The 27,680-nt window shown below is 39.0% G+C and overlaps 1 protein-coding gene and 1 pseudogene across 2 annotated transcripts in view; one reads left to right on the plus strand and one right to left on the minus strand.

Annotated features, from left to right (window-relative positions):
* Positions 1-27,680, plus strand: part of LOC149208542 (pyruvate kinase isozyme A, chloroplastic-like) — a 205,176-nt pseudogene that overhangs the window by 102,047 nt on the left and 75,449 nt on the right. The gene's annotated exons all lie outside the window — the stretch shown is intronic.
* On the minus strand, positions 20,747-21,234 carry LOC149208543 (uncharacterized). Its single transcript, XM_089396648.1, has one exon. It carries the CDS (start codon positions 21,232-21,234, stop codon positions 20,755-20,757), a length of 480 nt encoding a protein of 159 aa, XP_089252774.1. The 3' UTR covers positions 20,747-20,754.

Raw genomic sequence — 27,680 nt, forward strand, 5'->3', positions numbered from 1 at the left:
AATCCCAACTTGATCAGGTATCCATTGATCTGAGCATATCAAGCCTTGGGGGCTTGCTTCAATCCATAGAGGGATTTCTTCAATCTGCAAACATGGGTTTCCCTATCATGTTCCTCAAAGCCCTATGGTTGTTCCACGTACACCTCTTCCTTAAGTATGCCATGAAGAAAGGTTGTCTTCACATCCATCTGATGAAGACTCCAACCCTGATTAGCAGCAAGAGCAATGATGGACTGGATGGTAGTGTATTGGGCAACAAGTGCAAATATCTCATCATAATCTTCTCCCTCTTTCTGGGAGAATCCTCTAGCCATGAATCTCACCTTGAACTTCTCAATGCTACCATCAATTACATGTTTGATTTTGTATAACCACTTGGAAGTCACAACAGACTTCCCCTTAGGTCTCGAAACCACCTCCCATACATCATTCTTCATGATGGACTCATACTCCTCGGCCATGGCATCTCTCCAAACCTGTTCCTTCACTACTTCTTCAAAGTTGCAAGGTTCAGACTGTATGATGTCACTCATCAAGGAAACATATCCCTGATATATGCGAGGTTGCTTGCTCTCTCTGAAAGTGCCTCTCGGGGCTAAATGTCTCTTTGCATCTTGTAATGTATCACGAAGCCACAAGGATCTCTTCCTCGTGGGAGGATCACATGGAGGAGGATCCAAAGGATCCATGGGTGCCATAGGCTCATCAATAAGATCAGGCTTAGGGATGGATGGCTCAACATTTTCATCCATAGAATCATCTCTTCTATCAGAGATGGTAGGGGCAGGAGAGTCCCTTGCTTTTCCAAGGGCAAAATCTTCATCGAATGTCACATCTCGACTAAACTCAATGTTCCATTGACCCGACACATATATCCTGTAAGCTTTAGAATTTTCACAATAACCAACAAATGTACCTTTCTTTTTAGAAGCCTCTAGCTTTGACCTCTTCTCCTTCAGTGCATGAAAGTATACAGGGCAACCAAAGATTCTCAAATGTCAAACTTTCAGTTTCACACCTGTAAATGCTTCTTTAGGAGTCATGCTTCCCAAGGCATGTTGAGGTCTCCTATTTTGGACACACATAGTAGTATTCATAGTTTCTCCCCACAAAAACATAGGAAGCTTTTGATCATGAATCATGGCTTTGGCGACTTCCAAGATGGATATGTTCTTCCTCTTGTTGGAAAATCAAAGATATTATATTAGTGTTTGATTCTTCGAACTTGATAATTACTTGTGAGTGTGTTGGCTTCTTTTACTTCTTTATTATCTTATCTTTCATCAAGCAATTATACATACACGAAGATCACAAAACATGAGACACAAGATATAGGCACATGCCAGGGAAAAACCCCCCTCGAGGGGAAAACCCAGTCAAAGTAATTTTACTTTTCAATAGTATTCTTTGAGACTCTTCACCCTATACCAAGACTAGAATTTCCCTCCACACCATGTCAGCATCTAAGATCTTTGACATCCCTTTTCATCAACTTCGACTATGCAACAAATCCTGACAACATGCATCTTTTGGCAACAACAAAACCTTAGGAGACTTCGATCTCCTAAACCAGACCACGAAACAGAGAGAAAGAGGCACCAAAACTTCGATTTTCCTCTTCTCTAGAGATATCCACAAACTCACACTTATTTCCTACTTCCGGCAGCAGACTTCGCATCCCTGACACTTTCCAACACATCCCAGAAGATATCGAATTGCTTGTGAGAGTAAATGCTTCCATATGACTCTGAATTCCTTCTAGTGGGTCCAATGAGGGTCTCTAGGCCGAATTGATCTTCCTTAGGCCGACATGATGTGGAGGACACATAATTCATATTTTGCTTGATACAAAACCTTTTTACATGATCCGAAAGCCCAAGAAGGGTCTCTTCGAATGTACAATAATTCTATAGACCTAGAATAAATCCTAGAAGTCCTCAAAGGGACTTTGACCTAAAACATGGTGACCCAAGCATGGAACCCATGCTTTAATAAGTCACAATAATAATAATAATTTTTTTTTTCTTTATTCTTTTGACAGGTACATTACATAATGACTCAAGTACATTATTGAAGACCGAACATAGTTACTTTTCCCAACACTCCCTCTTAACTAGGGAGGTATTCATAATGTACAAATACAATGGAAGATCTCAAACTATATGAAAACATGAAAAACCTTTAGGCACCAGAATGCCATGGACTAGATTCCTGACCAGGGCAATCAATCCAACCAGTCATTTCAAAATTTAGGCACCTCAATTCAATGGACTAGATTCTTGATCAGGGCAATCCATCCAACCAGTCACTTCACAATTTAGGCACAACAATGCCATGGACTAGATTCCTGACTAGAGATATCTATCCAGGTGGGACTAAGGTGGACTCAAGCTTTCAGCCCCTCTAGGAACTATCAGGCTTACTTGCTAATCACCAACCCAGACATACAGGCGTGTATTCAAAAACTGAGCTCAATAAACAACACCACCTTTCCCATTCCAGGATTCCTGGCATCAAAACACAGTGCCGGCCTGATGTCTCCCCAGACAATGCTTCACTCACAAAGCTTCAACAAATTTCTTCCATTCCATTATCATCAATACAATCACCAATATCTACCAAGCCCATCACACTCCTAGCCTCATGATCCCATCCCGCACCAAGTTCCTAATAAAGTGGAACTTATTATTGATATGTTTCGTCCTTGAATGAAACATGGGATCTCCAGACATTCTAATACAACTTTGATTATCACAGTTAATCACAGTAGGACCCAGAGACTTTTCGAACAAGTGCATCAGAAGCTTCCTTAGCCAAGCAACTTCTTTTCCCACTTCACATGCAGCCACATATTCTGCCTCAGCACTACTTAATGCAATGAGATCTTGCTTCCTACTCATCCATGAGATCATAGCAGCTCCTAGACTAAAGCATCCTCCGGTAGTGCTCCTTCCATTGGTCTCACTACCACCCCAATTAGGGTCTGTGAAGCTAATCAACTTGACTTCCTTACTATCATACTTTAGGCTGTGATGTATGGTGCCACGAAGATACCTCAATATATGTTTGGCAACTATCCAATGATCATGACGTGGCTCCAACTGAAATTGACTAAGAATGTTTATTGCAAAACATATATCTAGCCTTTTGTTTACCAGATACATCAGGGAACCCAACAATTGTCGATATAAGGTGGGATCCACGAGACTCTAGTTAGAACTTCTCAACTTCTTGAGATTCGTGATCATAGGAGTAACCATCGACTTGGATTCCATCATCCCAAATTTTTGCAAGAACTTGATGATGTACTTTCCCTTCCTCAAATATATCTCCCCAGGTCTCTGCCATACTTCTAGACCCAGGTAGTAGTGCATTAGTCCTAAATCCTTCATCTCAAATTCCTCTTCCAACATCTTCTTGCATTCTTAAATTCTTCGTTCTACACCAATGATGAATAGATCATCCACATATAGCAGAATAATGACTGGCTCATTATTCACAACCTTGATATATAGATTCGGATCAACAGTACTCTTCATGAACCCAATCCTGAGAAGATATGCATCCATTCTTGCATACCATGCCATAGGTGCTTGCTTCAAGCCATATAGAGCCTTCTTGAGTCTGCACACATGAGAGTCCCTGTTGTTCACTTCAAATACTTCAGGTTGTTCGATGTACACTTCCTCATCAATGGTCCCATTTAGAAATGTGGTCTTAACATCCATTTGATGGATATTCCACCCCATTGTAGCAGCTAGTGAAACCAATGATCTAATGGTAGTGTACCTAGCAGTAGGTGCAAATGTTTCTTCATAGTCAATGCCTTCCTTTTGAGAGAAACCCCTTGCAACGAACCTTGCCTTGTACTTGTCTATACTTCCATCAACAACATGTTTAATCTTATAGATCCACTTCGATGTGACAACCGATTTGTCACTAGGTCTAGGAATAATTTCCCAAACCCCATTCTTCATGATGGATTGATATTCTTCCTGCATAGCTTTCTTCCAAACCTCTTCATGCTCAACTTCCTAAAATGTAGATGGCTCGACTTCAATCAACTTTGTCATATATGCAGCATAACCAGAATACCTTTTCGGTTTCTTACTTTCCCTGGAGGACCCTTTCGCAGCTTCATGTCCTTCAACATCTTCTAATGTAGATCTCAACCAATATGGCCTTTTCCTTGTGGTTGGGACAACCACTGATTGAATAGGCTCACTTGGTCCTTCTTCTTCATCATTTGGAGTAGAGTTCTCATGAACTTCATCTTCTTCAAATACAGGAACTTCTTCGTCATCAGAATCAATAGGGATATCCTTTGATTTCTTGTAAGCTTGATTCTCATCAAATATGACATCCCTGCTTACTTCAATGTATCTTCCCTCCTTTATGTAGATTCTATAAGCTTTTGAGGAGAGACTATAACCAACGAATATTCCCTTGATACTTGTCGAGTCCAACTTCTTTCGCTTGTCCTTTGGAACATGGACATATGTTGGACTTCCAAATATGCAGAAATGATCCACACTTGGCTTCTTTCCTGTAAATACTTCTTTGGGTGTAGTATTATCAAGACTCTTATGAGGACTTCTATTTTGAACATACACGACAGTCATCGCTGCTTCACCCCATAAGAACTTTGGTAGATCTTGATCAAGGAGCATAGTTCTAATACCTTCTTCAATTGACCTATTCTTTCTTTTGACCAATCCATTCTGCTTGGGATAGTAGGGAACAATGAGCTCCCTCTTAATACCTGCATCCTTACAATATGCGATTAACTCTTTAGAGGTGTATTCCCCACCACTGTCAGACCTTAGAGTCTTTATCTTCTTTTCGGTTACGGTTTCCACCTCAGCCCTAAACTCCTTCAACTTATCAAATACTTCATCTTTACTTTGTGTGGATAGAGCCATGTCTTCCTTGAATGGTCATCAGTGAAAGTTACATAGTAGAGATGACCTCCAAGTGTCTTGTCAGACATGGGCCCGCACACATCAGAATGGATGAGATGTAATATTTCTTTAGATCTAGATTCACTATGATGAAGTGGCTTTCTAGAATGCTTCCCCAAAGAGCATCCCTTGCATACACCTTCATGATCCAACGTCATATTAGGAATACCATTAACCAATCGACTAATGATGACCCTATAATGAAGATGGCCATACCTTTGATGCCATAGTTCAATGGGACTTATTTCCATATGAACAAGAGCTTGAGGAGATGGAGTGATAACCCGATAATGACTTCCTTCTCGAACTCCAATAACCCTAGCTTTGTCAATACTAGGGTTCTTTCCCCAAACCAATACTTTTCCATCAACAAAAGCAATTCTTTCCCCTTTATCTTCTAAACAAGAAATAGAAGGTAAATTCTTTTTCAAACCTGGAACATAGAGAATGTTATTGAGATGCAACTTTGATCCATTGTCTAGCTTTAATGATGTAGATCCCAGGTCTCTAACAACATAACTTTTGTTGTCACCCAATTCCACTGCATGGGAGGATGGTTCCTTTGATAGTGTGTGTAGTTGCCTACTTTCACCTGTCATATGTCTCGATGCTCCACTGTCAATGATCCATGCATTGTCATCAGTAAGAGATCCCGTAAGAGCAACCAAGAATCCATGACTCTTGACTTTGTTGAATAGGTAGTAGATGATCTTCTTGATCCATCTTCCAACAGAGTTGAACCCAATCTTATGTAGTTCACCATAGAGGGAGAATCCATGCCAAAAAAGTGATCTTCGACTTCTCTTGACCTTAGCTCTGATACCATGTTGGAAAATCAAAGATATTATATTAGGGTTTGATTCTTCGATCTTGATAATTACTTGTGAGTGTGTTGGCTTCTTTTATTTCTTTATTATCTTATCTTTCATCGAGCAATTATACATACATGAAGATCACAAAACAAGAGACACAAGATATAGGCACATTCAAGGGCAAACCCCCCCCCCCCCCCCTAAGGGGAAAACCCAATACCAAGACTTTCCCTCCACACCATGTTAGCCTCTAAGATCATCGACCTCCCTTTTCATCAACTTCAACTATGCAGCAGATCCCGACAACATGCAGCTTCCGACAACAACAAAACCTTAGGAGACTTCGATCTGTGAAAATTCCTAGTCCTCAAGGAACCCCTACTGCAACAAATCTGAACCTACTTCACCTACTTGATTTTAATTACATTCATCAAGTTATTCTTCTGAACAGTGAAGCAAATTACTTCTGCAACCTACACTACTTAAATTTGATCTGCATGAAGCAAGGAAACTGAGCAAAGAACAAGATACATAGGACAATTATTTTTGGAAAAAATAGTCCTCGAAAAAACCCAATGCGGGAAAATCGGTGCAATAGCTCAGAGGGTTTATTATTATGCTGGAGAAAATTCTGAATAAAAATCTAGGATGCTCAACTAGCAATCCTTTACATGGAAAATACTGGACAAAAGACTGGGGAAATAATCTCACCCTGTCACTAGAGAATAAGTGATTGATCCTTAGCTCTGGGAGGCTTTGTGTCACCTTGTGAAGGCCTTTGAGTCGAACTACGTCACCCTAGGCAGCTTTTGCCTCACCCTTCCTGGGTATTACGTTGCCTCTCTGCTTTGGATCTTCTGCTGGTTGAGAATTCAACTTTCTTTCCTCCAGTCTCACACCCTGGCTTCTAGCACTTGAACTTCGAATTCCCTCTGCAGAATTTCAACTTCCCCTCAATGACTGCGCTGCCTCTACGTCAGCACTGCATAGGCCAGCGTCAACCCTCCTCTGGACGTCTTCTGTCCTTTCTTTGCCTTGTATTCTTCGGAAAGTCCTCACGGAATCTCACTGCCCCTCAGCTGCAAGATCTCCCTAATCGATTTTCCTCCTGAGAAATTCAGCTCTGGGAGGCTTTGTGTCACCTTGTGAAGGCCTTTGAGTCGAACTACGTCACCCTAGGCAGCTTTTGCCTCACCCTTCCTGGGTATTACGTTGCCTCTCTACTCTGGATCTTCTGCTGGTTGAGAATTCAACTTTCTTTCCTCCAGTCTCACACCCTGGCTTCTAGCACTTGAACTTCGAATTCCCTCTGCAGAATTTCAACTTCCCCTCAATGACTGCGCTGCCTCTACGTCAGCACTGCATAGGCCAGCGTCAGCCCTCCTCTGGACGTCTTCTGTCCTTTCTTTGCCTTGTATTCTTCGGAAAGTCCTCACGGAATCTCACTGCCCCTCAGCTGCAAGATCTCCCTAATCGATTTTCCTCCTGAGAAATTCTCACCTCAGAAAATCGATTTCCTCAATCTCTCCGTGTGTTTCTAAATGAACCCCAAACCTCATACTTTTCCTGTTGAGACTTCAACGGTCGAGATTAAGTCTCTAATCAACGGCTAATATTAAAACATGACTTGATCCGCCTTCTAGATCATTCTCACCCACCCATATTTTGATTAATACCCATTAATATTTTAATTTCCCTAAGTTTAGACTTATGAACCCCATTAAAAATATTAATTGTTTTAATAAAATACAATCTGGGTGGAATTTTACCAAACGGTTTCTGGGTTCTTTAGAACTCATGAGCCTTAGCCCGTCCACCAATTTTCAAGGCTAGAGCACTTCCGATGCTACCAAAAACTAACACTCCCTCTTAGCAAGGAAAGTGCTCTAGCAACAATGTCCACCTGCATGTTGCTCTATCTTTGAAGCACCTCCTTTCTGCATTGTCGCTGCCACCAACACTGTGCTGCTGCTTCTACTGTACTACCGTCCATGACACTGTCATTGCCACTGTTGCATCTGTACTACAACTCCTTCTCAAATGCTGCATCTGCTATGCTGCTAGCACTGCATTTGTACAACAACTCAGTTGCTGAGAGAAGCAACTGAAAAATATCCAAAATTAGTTGAACTTGACTGTGTTCAGCATAATACATGAATGTTGGAATCTGACTGTTCTAGTCTCTAACCCTCTGAATCTTCTGCATTGCTGCCAACCTTGCTTTGCACTGATCAGGCTCTAGTCTCTGGCTACTGCATCTATCTTCCAAACAATCCACTGCATCATCTGACACTAAGTCCATCTCACTATTGCTGAATCTTGGGCTCTCGTAGCAAGGAATTGATCCAAGAGGTGGACTCCTCAAGGATCCTGCCCACATGTAGTCCTCCCGACTACAACTCAATATCGCCCCATCTCCCTCCTAGAGATGCGTGGGCACTCATGGCAAACTCATCTTCGTCAATCTTTGCTGGAGCAGCCTTAGGATCATGTTTCTCATCCTTATCCTTTTTCTTCAAAGGACATTGGGATGCATAGTGGCCCATCTTGCCACAACTGAAACATTTCACCTTCGAAATGTCCTTCCGCTTCTGCTTCTGTTGTCCCTTTGATGCTAGAGTTGCGTTCTCCTCCACCTCCTTGGTCTTTGTGCTACTCCCACTGTTTCCATTGAGGTTGACGTTTACAAGGTCCCTCCTTAATTCCTCCTGTTGAAGAGCTGCCCACATCTCCTCCCATGAAGGTAGTCTTTCCCTGCCCAATATACTTTGGACGAAGACTTGCCATTTATCGGAGACTCCATTAAGGGCTATCCTCACCACCACGGTTGATTGAGGAGTGGACTCCACTGCATCAAGCTGGTCTTTGGTGTCCTGAAAACGTTGAAGATAGGAGTTCACCCCTTCTCCCTTCTGCATCAATGTTCGCTGCAACTTCTATTGTAGGTACATCTTCCACTGTTCAGAAGAGCCTTCATACAGTGAAGACAAGGTTTCCCACATCTCTCGCGCTGTATCCTTGCCCTGCAAGTGTGAGACCACATGATCTCGAACTCCATCGAGAATGACCCTCTTCGCCTTCCCTTGGTCGGCGTTGTAATTTTTCCTTTGATCATTGTCAGCAGGAAAACTACAACACTTTTGATGTAGGCTTCGAGATCGTATTCTTCCAGAACAACTAAGATTCTGGTCTTCCATATGACATAGTTGGAAGCACCTTCCAAACTGTCCTGATCTCTGAGCCCATGCAATGCCATCTCACCCAACTGTCGAACTGAATCCTCTAGTCATTGTTCAGCACTGCTGCTCGGCAAGTGAGAAATTCGAATTTTTTGGCAAAAAGTTCGATGAGGAGAAAATTCCCCTTTTATGTGTCCTTGCTCTTTTCTGGGGTATTTCTTCCCCTGCAGAAACTGCACCCTTCAAGCACTACGTTGAGGCTTTGCATCACTCCCTCTGCCTTTGCCTCTGCAAACTCACGAACTAGAAATCATACCTCTCTGTCAACTCTCAGAGAGAGAGATTTCCTCAGAATCTCTGCTTCCCGGAAAGGATTGCACAATTCATTTAAGGGGATTCGAATTGCTGCCAAATGCAGCTTTCGGCTTCACTGCTCAGTGTTGGATCTGCTCTTCCTTGTTTCAAAATCAATGCTCTGATACCATGTGAAAATTCCTAGTCCTCAAGGAACCCCTACCGCAGCAAATCTGAATCTGCTTCACCTACTTGATTTTAATTACATTCTGTTGTCGCACACATCGTCACGACAACACTCAGATCGGGGGCTGTCACCCTGATCCCTGATCTCTCCGTTTAAGCCTGTCTCCCGCGGCTGAGGGGGGTAGACCCTATGGGAAAACGGATCACCAACTGTGAATCAGTTGGTTTGGGAGACACAAAGGGAAGCCAACACTAAAATGATTTTATTAAATTAATAGACCAGTGCCTTATGAAGTTAATGTTTAAATGATTACTTATTAAATGTTGCAGAAATGTAAACCATGTAGAGTAATCATTTATCATCAAATAACTTAAACAAAGATTAAATTTTATCAAATGCGAGAAAATGCTTAAATGATACTCCAACAATTCAAAACTTCGAAAGATAAAGTTCGATAATCAACCATGTAATTTTAAACGCTAACCAGATATCTCATTCATGATCATTCAAGCATGCTAAATCACACATAAAAATGATAAATGTTTTTTCCACATCAAAATTTTAGCCTCAACGAAAGAGATAAAAAGTAATAGATTCCTGGGCTAAGATTCAAACTGGCAAAATATTTCCAAAATATTTTTATGTTTTCAAATAAAACAAGACTAGGTTAACTAAAGTCTAAATAAATGAGACTTTTAAATCTAAAACCTAAACTATAGAATTTTTTTTTTTTTTATATGATTTTTATGATTTCTAATTTTTATACTTTTTTGTTTTTTATGATTAATAAAAATAAAACTTAAACTAAACTATAGAATTAAAATCTAGAACCCTTTTTTTATGATTTTATAATTTTTATGAATTTTATGATTATAAAAAAAAGGACTTGAAATCAAAATTTAAACTGAAACTAAAGTCTAAAAAGGATTTTTATTATTATTATTTTTTATTTTTATTTTTAAATGAACATAAAACTTAAATCAAATATAACCTAGAGCCTTTACAAACTAAGCTAAGCTGAAAGGATCTAACTCTAATATCAAAAGCTAATCAAAAAAGATTTCAAACTTGAAATATATATACATATATAACCTAAGAAAAAAGGAAATAAAAATGAATTTCAATATATATATCAAAATCTAAAAAATCTAAAAGCCAAAACAATTTTTATTTTAATTTTTATCAAGCCAAAACCAAAAAAAAAAAAGAACTTACGCTAATCCCTAACCATATAAAAAAAATGAAAATCGTATTTACGCTGCACCAATCTAATCTTAACTATGCACGTACCCAGACGCAAATCAAACCAGGCCGTAAGAAAAACGTGGTCTTGCAGGGTTTGTGACGGCGGGAAGGGAATGCTTGCAGGTTGGTGGCTCGACGGGCAGATGCACGCAGGTGAAAATTTGGCAAATGGACGTGCACGCAGGAGGGGTAGGAAACGATACAGGACTGCAGTTTAAGAAGCCACAACAATGGACAGGAAATCATTCACGATGGCAGCATAAGATTTGAAACGAATTGCTGAAGATAAGTGGGGTTTCACGTGAGGGGTGAGAGGATTGAGATGGAAAACGCGTGGAAGAGCTCGGCTTCGACCAAGGAGCAAGGGAAACCCTGAAATTTATCGTACATACACCCAAAAACAACGTGAGTTTGCTGTGACGTAGTGTGTTCAGGTGAGCTTGCAGTGGAGGCGGAGGATTTGAAGAGGGAAATTGATTGTGCGTATCAGGGAAAGGTGAAGATGCAGCAGTTGTTGGAGTGAGGATGGCCAGCGTAGGAGAACTGGGTGAATGGTCAATTCTGCAATTAATTTCCAGCTTTGCAAATAACTGAATCTGAAACCCTCAAACAGCAAAATCGAGACCCTGCAAAAAAAAAACTGATTGTGAGGCTAGATCTTGCCCCAGGGCCTAGATCTGGCTTCCAACGAGGAATCTCTTCCTGAAACCTGCAAAAGAAAAGCCCAGAAGTGATATGTGCATAAAACAAAATCAAAACCCTAGATCAGCTAAACAACATTTACAACTTTTGACTCTTAAACAACCAGATTTATGAATAATCAGCAGTAATATTATCAAAATTTCAGATTTACTATAAAAAAACTTCAGAAATCTCTCATGCAAATTAGAAAACAAACTTAAATGATAAACCCAGGATCGAAACTGGCTGGGCTCTGCAAGAAAATGCTTGCGGGAGTTGGCTGGTTCAGTCGAGAACTTCCCCAAATGCCCACTGATTTTCTTCAATAAGGGTTTCCTGCACAGCTGACTTCAACCATCAATAAAGAGAGAAAAAACAGTACTAGATCTCAAATGCAATGGAGATACCTACCATTACTTCAGAAATTCTAACACCATTCAAACACTAGCAAGTGAACAAGATACCTGTGTTCAACAGTGCTCTACAATAAGCTGTTACTAATCGCTGAAAATCAAAATATGCAGAAAATAAAATAGCTCACAACACTTCCAGAGAGTAACACCAGCAGGATTTCAACCCCAAAGTCTTTCTTTATTAGCACCAGAAAAGTTTACAAGAGATCTTCTTCAGCACAAGACTCACAGATCGAATCTGATCTCAAATGACCCCTAGCACCCTATTTAAAGGAAAAATTCCCAACGGCTAGTTCGAGTGATCCACGTCAAAATGATCTCGACCATCGATGAGGATCAAGACATTTCTTAATCTCATCCGTTGAATTTTTTAATGCATTAAAAATTGAAATTCTGCATTTATTTACTCAAAAATATTATTATTTTATTATTTTTAGGTTTTTACTTTATTTTATTATTATTATTTTATTTTTATTTTTATTTATTTTTTTAAATTTATTTTATAATTTTTTTTTTTTTTAATTTTTATTTTTCAGTTATTTTTTTTAATTTTTAATTTATTTTTAAATGGATCCTCGAATTTAGCCTTTGGAAAAATCACCTAGGACCTAGGACTTGGGACTTATGAGGGGATTAAAACATTTTCTAACCCTCAAGACACTTTACATCATGGCTTTTACAACTTTACATCTCAAGGGGGAGAACCCATTTGACATAGACCCTCATAAACCACCCAGTTCTGCGACACAACTATAATCTAGCAGATTAACACACTAGGATTCTCCTAAGATTCTAATGACAAAATCCATTCCGGCTTTGGGGTTAGGCTGAAGGAAAACTCTGCCGATCATAGATCGGTGAGACAAAAAACCTTCCGGAACGTAGATTATCACTAGGAAATTAGGTCCACCTAAGCAATTTACATACATGACTCGTATCTGCTAAGATTATTTTCAATTCACACATGCAAACTGGGTTTACAACATAGATTGATTAAGTCGACGATGACTGTCGAATGGCACGGACACGTCAATCAAGCGCTATCCCTTTTGCAAAGAAAAGGGGGTGTACTGCTATGGGAAGTTGACACGTAGTGGTCAACATCTGGCTCCACTTGGGGACACGTTGCTGCACTGCAGGAATGTGAGAATCCAGAATCTGCATCCACGCAATACACAATAAAACATAAGTAGCTTCCATCCAAAAAATCATCATATAACGTTAAACACAGGAAATATATAAGCTCTTTATTTATTAACTATCTAGTAACATGAAAAGTAAATTTAATCCTAAAACAGAAATGGAAATGCTGAAAAAACAAGGAGTAAGGTTAGAAATACAGGGGATGCCCCATGGCATCAGATGTGTTCAATATAGCGTATACTGAGCATTTGCCTGCTTTCAAGCAAATCTGTCGGCTGCTTGTCGGATGTGCCATGTCCAATTCTACATATGGTAGGACTTTTTCCTATCCGAAAATCAAGCTGCTTGCGGCCGTCTGATGCATCAAATCTTCTTCTCATTTTCTTTCTCTTGCGCTTTTTCTTTGTGGCAGGTTGTATTACTGATGACGTGGAACTTTCTGTTTCAAAGCTCTTAGATGAAGTATGTAAGATATGTGTGACATGTCTTTCTTCATCTTGCATCTGATCTTTATCGTTTTTAAGTTTATCTGGATCACCTTCAATTAACCACCTTTCAATCGAACCAATGACCTCCTCATAATAAGATGGAGCTTGTTGCAGCAAATGAGAAGGCTCCTGATCTATTGATGTTTCCTGGTTTCTCTCATCCTTAATCCGCTGTTGAAATTTATGTACCTGTATTGTAATGGCATTTATCTGGCTAGAATGTTCAACTTTCATAGCATTGATTTCCCTGGCATGATCTTCTTCCATGGTCAATAACTTTTTCTGAAGACATATCTGATTAGCTTCCATATCTTTTATTACTTTATCGTCTTTTTCCTTTATGGTCATTAAGCAATGCTGCATAGAGTTTATCTCTTCCTTATGATTTGCTTGCATGGTCGTCATTTTTTCCTCTAAGCCTGATAACTTGCTTTGCATAAAACTAATTTCTGTGTCATGATTAGTCTTCATGGCCTCAATTTCCTTAGTATGCTGATTTTGCATGATCTCTATCTCCCTATTACGCTTTTCCAGATGGGTGCATAAAATTCTCACATCATTGGCGCAATTAGTTTGATTGACCTCCATATTTTTTACCAGCAGTATTAGATCTTGTATAATTTGCTTATGATCTTTCTTTTCATTGTCAACATTGTTTTTACAATTTGTTCCTACTTTTCCACTATGATCTGCAATGGTACAAGTGGATGGCAAATTCTGATATGAAGCATTGTCTTGAAATCTTTCATTGACAGCTGGACCTTTTATAAGATTATTTTCATTCTGTTGCACAATTTTAGGGGCACAAGGCGAGCTATCTGGATTACCATATCTATCTTTAAAAGCATCGACAATGTCTTGTAAAGAAGTGAAGGAATCTTCAGAATCTTCAGGACAACTATTAAACCAATTCAAAGCATCATCTTCTAAAGAAAGGACAAATAGACGCATTTTGACATCTTCATGATTATACTGAGGAGATCTACAATACATGATCATTATACGAGTAAACCCGCCTAGATGCTTTTTAACAGCGACTGAATCACCACCCGAGAACACAGGTAATTTAGAAATGGCCACCTCCGGAATATCATGGCGAACATTAGTAAAATGACATGGTTTAAACGAATAATCCATGATGAATAATAAGGGATCAAATGGATGATAGAAAGAGATCTCTGCTCAAGAAAATTAATAAATGAAACCAGTGGAGTCGCCACTTGAACAATGAATCTAATTCTAGGATCCAAAAAGCAACCAATAAGCAGATATGAAGGAGGCTTCTTGTCTGGGAAAAATAAGAAAATGGAGTCGCCACCCAAACAAGAAACGAACTGAAGAGAAGTTGCTGATATGACGAAAGATAAGGTGATGAAAAGATCCAAATGATGCCAAAAAATGTTGACTCTGCCAGCTCAAATGAGATATGCGAAAGATGAAAGAATGATAAATGTCGTTGAAACGCCAGGGCCAGAAAAACTCTGTCCCCGGCAACGACGCCAAAAAATGTTGTCGCACAGATCGTCACGACAACGCTCAGATCGGGGCTGTCACCCTGATCCCCGATCTCTCCGTTTAAGCCTGTCTCCCGCGGCTAAGGGGGGTAGACCCTATGGGAAAACGGATCACCAACTGTGAATCAGTTGGTTTGGGAGACACAAAGGGAAGCCAGCACTAAAATGATTTTATTAAATTAATAGACCAGTGCCTTATGAAGTTAATGTTTAAATGATTACTTACTAAATGTTGCAGAAATGTAAACCATGTAGAGCAATCATTTATCATCAAATAACTTAAACAAAGATTAAATTTTATCAAATGCGAGAAAATGCTTAAATGATACTCCAGCAATTCATAACTTCGAAAGATAAAGTTCGATACTCAACCATGTAATTTTAAACGCTAACCAGATATCTCATTCATGATCATTCAAGCATGCTAAATCACACATAAAAATGATAAACGTTTTTTCCACATCAAAATTTTAGCCTCAGCGAAAGAGATAAAAAGTAGCTGATTCCTGGGCTAAGATTCAAACTGGCAAAATAAACGCTAACCAGATATCTCATTCATGATCATTCAAGCATGCTAAATCACACATAAAAATGATAAACGTTTTTTCCACATCAAAATTTTAGCCTCAGCGAAAGAGATAAAAAGTAGCTGATTCCTGGGCTAAGATTCAAACTGGCAAAATATTTCCAAAATATTTTTATGTTTTTAAATAAAACAAGACTAGGTTAACTAAAGTCTAAATAAATGAGACTTTTAAATCTAAAACCTAAAATATAGATTTTTTTTTTTTTTTTTTTTCTTGGTTTATTTATTTATGATTTTTATGATTTCTAATTTTTATACTTTTTTATTTTTTATGATTAATAAAAATAAAACTTAAACTAAACTATAGAATTAAAATCTAGAACCCTTTTTTTTATGATTTTATAATTTTTATGAATTTTATGATTATAAAAAAAAAGGACTTGAAATCAAAATTTAAACTGAAACTAAAGTCTAAAAAGGATTTTTATTATTATTATTTTTTAATTTTATTTTTAAATGAACATAAAACTTAAATCAAATATAACCTAGAGCCTTTACAAACTAAGCTAAGCTGAAAGGATCTAACTCTAATATCAAAAGCTAATCAAAAAAAATTTCAAACCTGAAATATTTATACATATATAACCTAAGAAAAAAGGAAATAAAAATGAATTTCAATATATATATCAAATCTAAAAAATCTAAAAGCCAAAACAATTTTTATTTTAACTTTTATCAAGCCAAAACCAAAAAAAAAAAAAAAGAACTTACGCTAATCCCTAACCATATAAAAAAAAAATGAAAATCGTATTTACGCTGCACCAATCTAATCTTACCTATGCACGTACCCAGACGCAAATCAAACCAGGCCGTAAGAAAAACGTGGTCTTGCAGGTTTTGTGACGGCGGGAAGGGAATGCTTGCAGGTTGGTGGCTCGACGGGCAGATGCATGCAGGTGAAAATTTGGCAAATGGACGTGCACACAGGAGGGGCAGGAAACGATACAGGACTGCAGTTTAAGAAGCCACAACAATGGACAGGAAATCATTCACGATGGCAGTGGAAGATTTGAAACGAATTGCTGAAGATAAGGGGGTTTCATGTGAGGGGTGAGAGGATTGAGATGGAAAACGCGTGGAAGAGCTCGGCTTCGACCAAGGAGCAAGGGAAAACCTGAAATTTATCGTACATACACCCAAAAACAACGTGAGTTTGCTGTGACGTAGTGTGTTCAGGTGAGCTTGCAGTGGAGGCGGAAAATTTGAAGAGGGAAATTGATTGTGCGTATCAGGGAAAGGTGAAGATGCAGCAGCTGTTGGAGTGAGGATGGCCAGCGTAGGAAAACCGGGTGAATGGTCAGTTCTGCAATTAATTTCCAGCTTTGCAAATAAATGAATCTGAAACCTCAAACAGCAAAATGGAGACCCTGCAAAAAAAAACCTGATTGTGAGGCTAGATCTTGCCCCAGGGCCTAGATCTGGCTTCCAACGAGAAATCTCTTCTGAAACCTGCAAAAGAAAAGCCTAGAAGTGATATGTGCATAAAACAAAATCAAAACCCTAGATCAGCTGAACAACATTTACAACTTTTGACTCTTAAACAGCCAGATTTATCAATAATCAGCAGTAATATTATCAAAATTTCAGATTTACTATAAAAAAAACTTCAGAAATCTCTCATGCAAATTAGAAAACAAACTTAAATGATAAACCCAGGATCGAAACTGGCTGGGCTCTGCAAGAAAATGCTTGCGGGAGTTGGCTGGTTCAGCCGAGAACTTCCCCAAACGCCCACTGATCTTCTTCAATAAGGGTTTCCTGCACAGCTGACTTCAACCATCAATAAAGAGAGAAAAAACAGTACTAGATCTCAAATGCAATGGAGATACCTGCCATTACTTCAGAAATTCTAACACCATTCAAACACTAGCAAATGAACAAGATACCTGTGTTCAACAATACTTTACAATAAGCTGTTACTAATGGCTGAAAATCAAAATATGCAGAAAATAAAATAGCTCATAGCACTTCCAGAGAGTAACACCAGCAAGATTTCAACCCCAAAGTATTTCTTTATTAGCACCAGAAAAGTTTACAAGAGAGCTTCTTTAGCACAAGACTCACAGATCGAATCTGATCTCAAATGACCCCTAGCACCCTATTTAAAGGAAAAATTCCCAACGGCTAGTTCGAGTGATCCACGTCAAAATGATCTCGACCATCGATGAGGATCAAGACATCTCTTAATCTCATCCGTTGAATTTTTTAATGCATTAAAAATTGAAATTCTGCATTTATTTACTCAAAAATATTATTATTTTATTATTTTTAGGTTTTTACTTTATTTTATTATTTTTATTTTTATTTTTATTTATTTTTTAAAATTTATTTTATAAATTTTATTATTTTATTATTTTTTAAAATTTTTATTTTTTAGTTAATTTTTTAATTTTTAATTTATTTTTAAATGGATCCTCGAACTTAGCCTTTGGAAAAATCACCTAGGACTTAGGACTTATGAGGGGATTAAAATATTTTCTAACCCTCAAGACACTTTACATCATGACTTTTACAACTTCACATCTCAAGGGGGAGAACCCATTTGACATAGACCCTCATAAACCACCCAGTTCTGCGACAACTATAATCTAGCAGATTAACACACTAGGATTCTCCTAAGATTCTAATGACAAAATCCATTCCGGCTTTGGGGTTAGGCTGAAGGAAAACTCTGCCGATCATAGATCGGTGAGACAAAAAACCTTCCGGAACGTAGATTATCACTAGGAAATTAGGTCCACCTAGGCAATTTACATACATGACTCATATCTGCTAAGATTATTTACAATTCACACATGCAAACTGGGTTTACAACATAGATTGATCAAGTCGACAATGACTGTCGAATGGCATGGACACGTCAATCAAGCGCTATCCTTTTTGCGAAGAAAAGGGGGTGTACTGCTATGGGAAGTTGACACGTAGTGGTCAACACATTCATCAAGTTATTCTTCTGAATACTGAAGCAAATTACTTCTGTAGCCTACACTACCTAAATTTGATTTGCATGAAACAAGGAAACTGAGCAAAGAATAAGATACATAGGACACAGTTATTTTTGGACAAAATAGTCCCCGGAAAAACCCAATGTGGGAAAACCGGTGCAACAACTTTGAGGGTTTATTATTATCCAGGAGAAAATTCTAAATACAAATCTAGGATGCTCAACTAGCAATCCTTTATAGAGAAAATATTGTACAAAAGACTGGTGAAATAATCTCACCCTGTCACTAGAGAATTAGTGACTGATCCTTAGCTCTGGGAGGCTCTGTGTCACCTTCTGAATGCCTCTGTGTCAAACTTCGTCACCCTGGGCAGCTTCTGCGTCACCCCTCCTGGGTATTACTCTGTCTCTCTGCTCTGGATCTTCTGCTGGCTGAAAATTAGACTTTCTTGCCTCTAGTCTCACACCTTGGCTTCTAGCACTTGAACTTCGAATTCCCTCCGCAGAATTTTGACTGCCCCTCACTAATTGCGCTACCGCTGCATCAGCACTGCGTAGGCTAGCGTCGGCTCTCCTCTGGACATCTTCTGTCCTTTCTCTACCTTGTATTCTTTGGAAAGCCTTTCTCTCGGAATCTTAGTGCCCCTCAACTATAAGATCTCCCTAATCGATTTTCCTCCTGAGAACTTCTCACCTCAGAAAATCGATTTCCTCAATCTCTCTGTGTGTTTCTAAATGAACCCTAAGCCTCTTTCTTATACTTTTCCTGTTGAGACTTCAACGGTCGAGATTAAATCTCTAACATGACTTGATTTGCCTTCTAGATCATTCTCACCCATATTTTGATTAATACCCATTAATATTTTTAATTTCCCTATGTTTAGACTTAGGAACCCCATTAAAAAAATTAATTATTTTAATAAAATACAACCCGTGTGGAATTTCACCAAACGGTTTTTGGGTTCTTTAGAACATATGAGCCTTAGCCTCTCCACCAATTTTCAAGGCTAGAGCACTTCCGATGCTACCAAAAACTAACACGATCTCCTAAACCAGACCATGAAACAGAGAAAGAGGCACCAAAACTTCGATTTTCCTCTTCTCTAGAGATTCCCCAAACTCACACTTATTTCCTCCTTCTAACAGCAGACTTCGCATCCTCGGCACTTCCCAGCACATCCCAAAAGATATTGAATTGCTTGTGAGAGTGATGCTGCCAAATGACTTCGACTTCCTTCTTTATATAGCCTTCTAGTGGGTCCAATGAGGGTCTCTAGACCGACTTGATCTTCCTTAGGCCGACATGATGTGGAGGACACATAATTCATATTTTGCTTGATACAAAACCTTTTTACATGATCCGAAAGCCCAAGAAGGGTCTCTTTGAATGTACAATAATTCTATGGGCCCATAATAAATTCTAGAAGTCCTCAAAGGGGACTTTGATCCAAAACATGGTGACCCAAGCATGAAACCCATGCTTTAATAAGTCACAATGATAATAATAAAAATTATTTTCTTTATTCTTTTGACAAGTACATTACATAATGACTCAAGTACATTATTGAAGACCGAACATAGTTACTTTTTCCAACATCTCTCAGCAACTCCATTTTGTTGAGGGTTGTATGGAACAATTACCTCCCTCTTAAACCCTACCTCTCTGCAAAAGTCTTTAAAATCATTTGAAGTGTGCTCTCCTCCATTATTTGTCCTCAGGATCTTAATCTTCTTTCCTGTTTGATTTTCCAGAAGAACCTTGAAATCCTTGAACACATCAAAAACCTGTTCCTTGGTCTTCAAGTAGAAGATCCAAGTTTTACGAGCAGTCATCAGCAAAGATCGGATAATGCTAGCCTCACTCTCTTAATAATCAATTAATAAATCCAAAAATTAAATTAAATTAATAAAATCATGAGAATTCCTCAAACTAAGGAGTCTAGTTTTGGATGAGAGATTTTCTCCAACTAGCTCTCCTAAATTAGTGTGTAAGTTGAGAAATTGTCTCAACCAAGTGAGTCTAAGATAGACACATTATCTTAAGACCACTTGCTCATGTATTTAAATGTATTATAAATTATTTGAATAAGAGAGAATTACATGAGCATGAGAGACCACATGATGGCTCTCTGCCTGTTCCGCTAGTTTATTGTTCTGTGAGTTAATTTGCTGTGCATATGATTTTATGGCTGTGTGATTCTCCTTCATGTGGTATCAGAGCTATACAGTAAAAGGTCTCACCATCACTCTCGTCTTTTAACAACCAATAATCACCCCAAATAATCACAGGAGATGGCACAAGCGTTCTTATGCCGCATTGGCACAAACGTGATTGCGAATGCTTGAGTAAAAATTTTGTTTGAATGTGGGATCTTTTATCACTTGTTCAATAAGATTATGAAGCCGATCTCTGTTTCCGCCCATTAGGGTGCGATCTTCATCTACATAATTAGATAATAGTCTCTTGCATAATCTCTGTTTTCTTATGGCCTCTCTTCTTTGTTCATGATCCTCGATTTCTAGAAGCAAAGCAAGCTGAGACCATTCTTGTATGGTCCTATCCCTTTTAGAGGCTTCAGTTCCTGAGGTTTGATTACCATTTGCAAAAAATCTCGGGTTAGTTGAGAAAGAGTCCATAGAATTCCCCGGCGACAAGGAAATCTCCGCTTCGAGAAAAGAGATCTGCCAGAATCTTAAGAATTGATGGTGAGTCGAACCCTGGACCTGAGACGATTTTTGTATTCCAGAAAGGTAAAGAGGGAATCCACCGGGCGAGTATTGTTGCATGAGAGGAGCGCTGCATCTCTTCTTCTTCAATAAAAATGGAATCTCTCATCAATCAATGAATGAGTGCCAGCATCTTCACAGCGACCATCCAGTCTTTTGTTGACCACAAACGTTCTTCAATCGCATGTTTCAGTCGTGATCTTGAGCAGAGTTTGTTACAGACAACGCGGTGAAGATAGGTTATCGCTGGGTTTAGTAAAAGCAGGATTCGAGGTGAGTAAATATGTTCCGTTTGGGCTTGTGGAGAAAGTGATCCCTTTTCTTATCAGAAGAATTGAAGAAAACCGCGGAATGCATGCTACAACCTTTCTGGACATTCAGCGTATCAAAAAAGAGTTGAAACGAAGGTTCAGAAGTCCAGAATTTTAATTCTGAGATACGCAGCTCGATAGTAGCAGCAGTTTTTGTAAATCAGTGAATTTGAGTAATGTTTTGTTTTTATTAGTCTTAATTTAAACAAACTTGCATGCAATTGAATGTTCTGGACACTTTCGCTGAGCTTATTGACAGCGTCGGCTAGATCTGGGAAATTCCCCAATGATACTCTATTCAGCCACGCCATGATTCCTGCTTTGCTTTAGAGGGGCACCGACAACCCCGCCCTTTTTCAGAATCTAGGAATCCACCATAAGCTTTCAACGTTGCAGACAATCATCTACTTGCTAGTGATCAGATCTGGAAATTGAAGACGGAGCCTTTGAAAGCATACGACAAAACCCTACAGATCTCCGAAGTTCTTCACAATTGAATTTGAATTTTATCAGGGAAAATATATGAATGGTTGGCTCTGTATCCTTATTTCCTATCGCTTTCCTTTGACATTTGGATGAACCCTGCCACCCCTGCTGACATTACAAATCACCAATGGGCTTTATTGTATTTTACTTGCTGAATGCCAGTTGTGTCATCAGTAAAGCCACTCTCGGAACTCGTACTTACTGGCAATAATCCCTGCAAGTTAATTTTTATGTCTTAGCCAGCCTAAGTTAGGGATTGGCTGAAGCTCATTTTCAAACCCTAAGATCATACTTGCCTGAATGTGGATTGTCGTGCAAGTTGAGCAGAGCAACACCATAAAAAAGGGAATCAAATAAGAGATCCGACATTCAGCATCCTGGCCCTTATTCTGTCACTGTTAGGTGAGGTGGGCGATTAAGCGAGTGCATGTATTCTGCTGGTCATTTTTGGAAGACAATTTGACGCCAAGGAGTTCTCAGTTTGTGCTTGAGACGCCTCACTGAAGACATTGTCATGATGATGTATCTTGAAGTTTAATAAAAACATATTTTTTTGTGGTGTTTGTGTCTTAGATCCGCCCGAAATTGAATAAGGGGATCATAGGTACACACTGTGTCGTGGATGTGTTTGCATGACTTGTGTCGAGTTTGTAAAATGCTCTTTTTCTTATGCTTCAACAAAACAACTACATGTAGATAAGAAAAGTTTACATATACAAGTCATCGATCAAGTTCCTGAAATTAAAGCTCCCATAATCAAGATTAAGTTCATAAGCACAAAGCATCACATCATCAACTTGATAAGATGATCTTCCAAGCAAGCAAATTTCACATCATGTAATCAAAGCAATCAAGTTAAGGACGCTACAAAATCAAGCATTTCAAGTCAAGACATTTCTGCTTCAACATCCAATCCAGCTGTCATCTACATCAACAATTTTTGTAGCAATTCAACAACAATTTTTTGGAAATTGCACTTGCACCATTTCTTTAATAAGCTCAATACAAAACTGCAACTTGCAAATCATAATTTGTAAGTTGAATTGTAATCAAAGTCAAATTCAGTTGAATTGTACGGGTGCATTCTCGGTTGTAACCGACACCCTAATTTGAATTGTTAAGGTGAATACATTAAGTCAAGTAAGTCTTCAACTGAGTCATCAAGATTGAACTTGTCATTTGTCTCTTGGGTGCACTTTCGACGGTGTTCGACACCCTTCCTTTTTTAAATCAGCACATTCAGTGAGTACATTCAAGAAAGCACAAAGTGTTAGTAATAAATCAAGCAAGTTCAAGCAAGCCATCTAGCAAGCAATCATCATCAAACAAGTGTGAATTCTTCAAGTGAGCATCAAATCAAGCCAATGTTTTAAGCAACAGATCAAGCGAGCGTGTCAAGTAACCAAATCAAGTACAATAGTTCAACGCACAACAAGCGAGCATACAATTAGCAGTTCAAGCAAGTGTTTAAAAGCATCAACAATCAACAACCAGTACAAGCGAGTGTGTCATTTCAGTGATCGACTCAAGTGAGCAATTTTTTCAAGCACAACTTCCACGACAAGCGAGCCTGACTTCAAAGTAAGCAAGGCAACATGGCGACACACATTCAGTTGTCCCAAATTATTAACAATTTATGCTATCATCAGCCGGTGACATGGTGCACATCAGCAAAACCACTCTTGCTGACATTCAAATGCATATTCAACATGCACATGAAACAATTGAGTTCCTTCAACTAGAATCGCAACTGCAGAGAATTGAGTTGCAAGAGAAGCGTGTTGCTTCCAAGTCTTTTCCAGATACAACGGATCATTCGAACTCATTCATCCAACCAGCGTCAAGTGTTGAAGTTGTTCCAGTGCAACTTTCTTCCAAACTCATCATCAAGCCATGGGAAGAAATCCAAAGTAATCGAAATCGACAGGGCTTAGGATATGTTGAAGATGATGACAACTTACATATCCCTGATTATTCAAAGCCCATTCAGTTCGTTAGTGCCAGATTACTTTAACATATCACCTCAGCAAGTTCTTCGCAAGTTGCAGACAGACATCAATGCACACAAACTGAAAGTGCAGACAAACAGAAATGCACACAAACTCAAGTTGCAGACAAACCGAAATGTTCTTATTGTCAAAGAACTGGTCATCTGGAAGATCAATGTTTTGATCTCCATCCTTGTCACCATTGTGGCAAGTCAAATCATTCAGTAGAGAAATGCAGCAAACAGCAACAGTCAGCCAGATTGAAGATAAATTATTCATGGATTGATCCCTGGGAATGGTCATCCACAGCTAGAAGATTGTACAAGTTTTACAATTGGATTCACTCACATATATTGCAACTAACAGTCAAATAAAGATGGTACTCTCGTGCAGTTGAATGGGGGAGTACAACAGTGAAACTCTCCTACAACTGAAGGGGGGAGTTCAGAGTTCTGATATATTTTGAAGAAGATTGCCTCTCCTTTTAGCTGACAAAGGGGGGACAATGTCAATGAAATTGACAAGTGGTTGTCAAACTGAAAGTCTCGACAACATCAGCGAAGCAGCCAGAGGGCATCTTCATTAGCCAGTGGGCATTTTTCATCAGCAGTGAGCATCAACAAATTCGCCAGTGGGTGATCGACAACAAAAGCAACAGTGAGTGGCTTTCATCATAGCAAAAGCAACATTGAGTTGTTTTTCGATCATCACCAGCAGATACGCCAATGGACGTTCATAAAATTGTGTCAGTGGACACCGGATGCTGTTTTCAAGCAAAGGACAGTTGGATCCTTTTGCAGCTTGGCACATGATGGAGTTGTCAAGCAACATTCAGAGATGAATCAGACATGCAGCTGATTCATGTTCTCTTAAGATTTGAGTTTTTTCAGCATCCAGCTTTGGAGGTTTTTTCAAGAAAATGATTTTTGAGGATCGACTTGAGAACTTGGAAGATGCTTCCTTGTTCGTTTTGGATTTATCATTGAGGGGGGAATGTTAGCCTCACTCTCTTAATAATCAATTAATAAATCCAAAAATTAAATTAAATAAATAAAATCATGAGAATTCCTCAAACTAAGGAGTCTAGTTTTGGATGAGAGATTCTCTCTAACTAGCTCTCCTAAATTAGTGTGTAAGTTGAGAAATTGTTTCAACCAGGTGAGTCTAAGATAGACGCATATCTTAAGACCACTTGCTCATGTATTTAAATGTATTATTAAATTATTTGAATAAGAGAGAATTACATGAGCATGAGAGACCACATGATGGCTCTCTGCCTTTTCCGTCGGTTTATTGTTCTGTGAGTTAATTTGCTGTGCATATGATTTTATGGCTGTGTGATTCTCCTTCTGATAATATAAATCTCCTCCAAGGGATTTCATTGGCATGGGCCCACAAAGATTAAAATGTATAAGATGAAGAATCTCCTAAGATTTACTGCTACCAGAACATAATGCTCCCTTGATATTCTTCCTGTTGTTACTCACTGCTTTACAAGTTATCAGTTGCTCAGAATACATAAGAGAAGTGAAGTTTGAAGCCATTTCCCAAGCCACAGAAGCTCTCAGGGTTTAATCAGTCCCTCTCTGTTAAAATTGGCAACCAGGGCAAAACTTCATGTGGGTCATCTTATTCATGGCTAATAATATTTTTATTAGATTCCTCTCGTCGAGAGGTGTAGGATTGATATAAAGATCATCCAATTCCGATAAATATTCATGGAGATATGAATTTATTTTGATTATGGAATTATTATCAAGCCGACCTACAACTCATGTAGGCTCAGAAGCCCAACAGTCGCATCTATTCACCCACCAACGTTGTGTATAAATATAAGAGGACTTTTCCTCATTTAGACTCACTCATCTCATCACATCTCTCTCTCTCTACTGCGTAGATATGAGTCTTTTCTCTACTGCGCTGAAATGGGTCTCTCTCTCTCACACATGTGAAGCCGGAAGCTGTTGAATTTGAAGCTGCAACTACAGAAGTAAAGATTGACTTGCGTGGCCTAGAAGATCTCCTCTTTGGAACTGCGCTGTAGGTTCATCTGAACCTCCTCTGGAAGCCGAAACTTTTGGTGGTGGAATGAAGTCAATCCAACGAACGGTTTGCAAGATATCGACTGCCTTAGTTTGAAGCCGGAAACTGCTGAAACTGACGCTGCAACTGCAGAAGCAAAGATTGACTTGCGTGGCCTAGAAGATCTCCTCATCTGAACTGCGCTGTAGGTTCATCTGAACCTCCTCTGGAAGCCGAAACTTTTGGTGGTGGAATGAAGTCAATCCGACGAACGGTTTGCAAGATATCGACTGCCCTAGTTTGAAGCCGGAAACTGCTGAAACTGAAGCTGCAACTGCAGAAGCAAAGATTGACTTGCGTGGCCTAGAAGATCTCCTCATCTGAACTGCGCTGTAGGTTCATCTGAACCTCCTCTGGAAGTCGAAACTTTTGGTGGTGGAATGAAGTCAATCCGACTGTCGATTTGTGAGATATGGTCTGCCCTAGTTTGATAATGAAGCCGCTAATGCTGATGCTACTGATCTAGGGTTTGCTATTGCTGATATGAATCAGATTTATTGTACTATTTCTCTCTGCTGAATTATTGAAGATAAAAGAAGATTTGATCAAAGGGTTTCCCCACACATTGTGGGGTTTGTCCCTGGCTAGCCGCCACATCTTGTGTCTCTTGTCTTGGCTTGTTTTCTGTTGATCGTTTAATGTTCTATCTGCACTTTACTTTATGTACGTGTGATTGCTAATCGGTGGAATAAAATAAGAAAAAGAAGTAAACTGTTATAAGCATAAAACATACCATAACTTAACATGGTATCAGAGCTGAGGTGAAGACAAAGCCCGAGCAAGAGCAAGAGCAATCATTGTAGAGAAGATTGGCAAGGCTATCCTAAAAGAACTATGGGGTCCTCAACACTCTTTCCTGCCGAAGACAAGCTCCGTGAGAAAGCTGACTATAACGGATGGAAGATGTCTATCGATCTAACCCTTGAAGATCAAGGAGTGCTGGACCATGTAAGAGGCAATATTGTTGAGCCTTCATCAAATGCATCCGCTGCTGCTTGGAACAAATGGAAAAATGGAGAAGTCAAAACAAAGAAGATCATCCGGGACTCTATCGACAAGCGCTTGGTGGCCTACATCTCTGATCTAGACACCTCCAAGGAAATCTACGACAGACTGGTGAATTTATTTAAAGTTAATAATGCAAATCAAGTTTTGTAGAAATAAGCTGAGGGAAATCAAGAATGGTAAAGATGAAATTATGCAAGCATACTTATTAAGAATCACCGAGATCAAGAACGATCTCCTATCTATTGGGGAAACTATTACTGACAGATAAATGGCACTCACGACTCTTGGAGGATTACCATCCGAATGGTACGTGTTCAGGACTACTCTTCTGAACTATAATGTAATTCATGGTTTCAAGGAATTAATGGCTAGATGCATTCAAGAAGAAACAAGGGAAGAAGAGCAAGAAATGCCCATGCCTAAAGGTCCTCCTGCTGCTTTTTCTTCTCATGCTAAGAGAAGAAATAATTATGGGTCTAAATCAAAAGGAAAGGATGGATCTAAGGGTGGAAGAAAAGGACGATGTTTCATCTGCGATGAAGCAGGTCACTATGCAAGGAAGTGCCCTGATAGAAAGTACTCACACTGGGATGATGATCAAAATCCCTTTGATGGCAATCAAAGGAATGAC

The sequence above is a fragment of the Pinus tabuliformis genome, chromosome 1_2, assembly GCF_031772625.1.
Source record: "Pinus tabuliformis cultivar Carrire ecotype Pingquan chromosome 1_2, CPIR1, whole genome shotgun sequence".
NCBI classification, from domain to species: domain Eukaryota; kingdom Viridiplantae; phylum Streptophyta; class Pinopsida; order Pinales; family Pinaceae; genus Pinus; species Pinus tabuliformis.